Source organism: Limulus polyphemus, unplaced genomic scaffold (assembly GCF_000517525.1).
Source record: "Limulus polyphemus unplaced genomic scaffold, Limulus_polyphemus-2.1.2 Scaffold9685, whole genome shotgun sequence".
Taxonomy (NCBI): Eukaryota; Metazoa; Arthropoda; class Merostomata; order Xiphosura; family Limulidae; genus Limulus; species Limulus polyphemus.
This window is the reverse complement of record NW_013675295.1, coordinates 25,704-26,546: the sequence shown is the minus strand read 5'-3', so window position 1 is coordinate 26,546 and position 843 is coordinate 25,704. Positions and strand designations below refer to the sequence as shown.

At 35.3% G+C, this 843-nt stretch overlaps 1 protein-coding gene across 1 annotated transcript in view; it reads left to right on the top strand.

Moving 5' to 3' along the window:
• Positions 1–411: 411 nt before the first annotated feature.
• The window catches only part of LOC111083473 (xaa-Pro aminopeptidase ApepP-like), a gene marked incomplete at its 5' end in the record, with an annotated part of 5,915 nt that continues 5,483 nt past the window's right edge, over positions 412–843 (top strand). Inside the window, one exon of the mRNA XM_022380020.1 lies at positions 412–548. Coding sequence (XP_022235728.1) covers positions 412–548 — 137 coding nt within the window. The remainder of the gene's footprint in view (positions 549–843) is intronic.

Below are 843 nucleotides of genomic sequence, written 5' to 3'. Positions count from 1 at the left end.
CAACAATAATGATATAGCTAGTGTTATGAAGATATCAGACTTCTTGCCAAGACAACAATGATATAGCTAGTGTTATGAATGTATCAGATTTCTTGCCAAGACAAAAATGATATATCTAGTGTTATGAATGTATCAGATTTCTTGCCAATACACCAATGATATATCTAGTGTTATGAAGATATCAGACTTCTTGCCAATACAACAATGATATAGCTAGTGTTATGAATGTATCAGACTTCTTGCCAATACAACAATGATATAGCTAGTGTTATGAATGTATCAGACTTCTTGCCAAGACAACAATGATATAGCTAGTGTTATGAAGGTATCAGACTTCTTGCCAAGACAACAATGATATAGCTAGAATAGTATGAAGGTATCGACTTCTGAGTACACCTCGCCCCTTTGCAGGTTTTCCCCAGTTAATATTATTGATTAATTATCTGTATGTTACTTTATACAGGCTATACGTTCAGTCACGCCAAGTGACCCTGGAGGTCCGGGAACAACTAAGGTCAAATGGATGTGACAATAAGAACTGTGTTCAGGTAAACAAGACCTTTCAAAGTGGGGACCTTTTTGTCTAATTATGTTATGGGGTGTTATTATTTTGTTTGTTACACTAGGTACTTTCTTATTATATACTGTATAGATGTGTCCATGGTGACTTTGTTTGTTACACTAGGTGCTTTCTTGTCATATACTGTATAGATGTGTCCATGGTGACTTTGTTTGTTACACTAGGTGCTTTCTTATCATATACTGTATAGATGTGTCCATGGTGACTTTGTTTGTTACACTAGGTTCTTTCTTATTATACTCTGTAGGTGTATCCATGGTGAC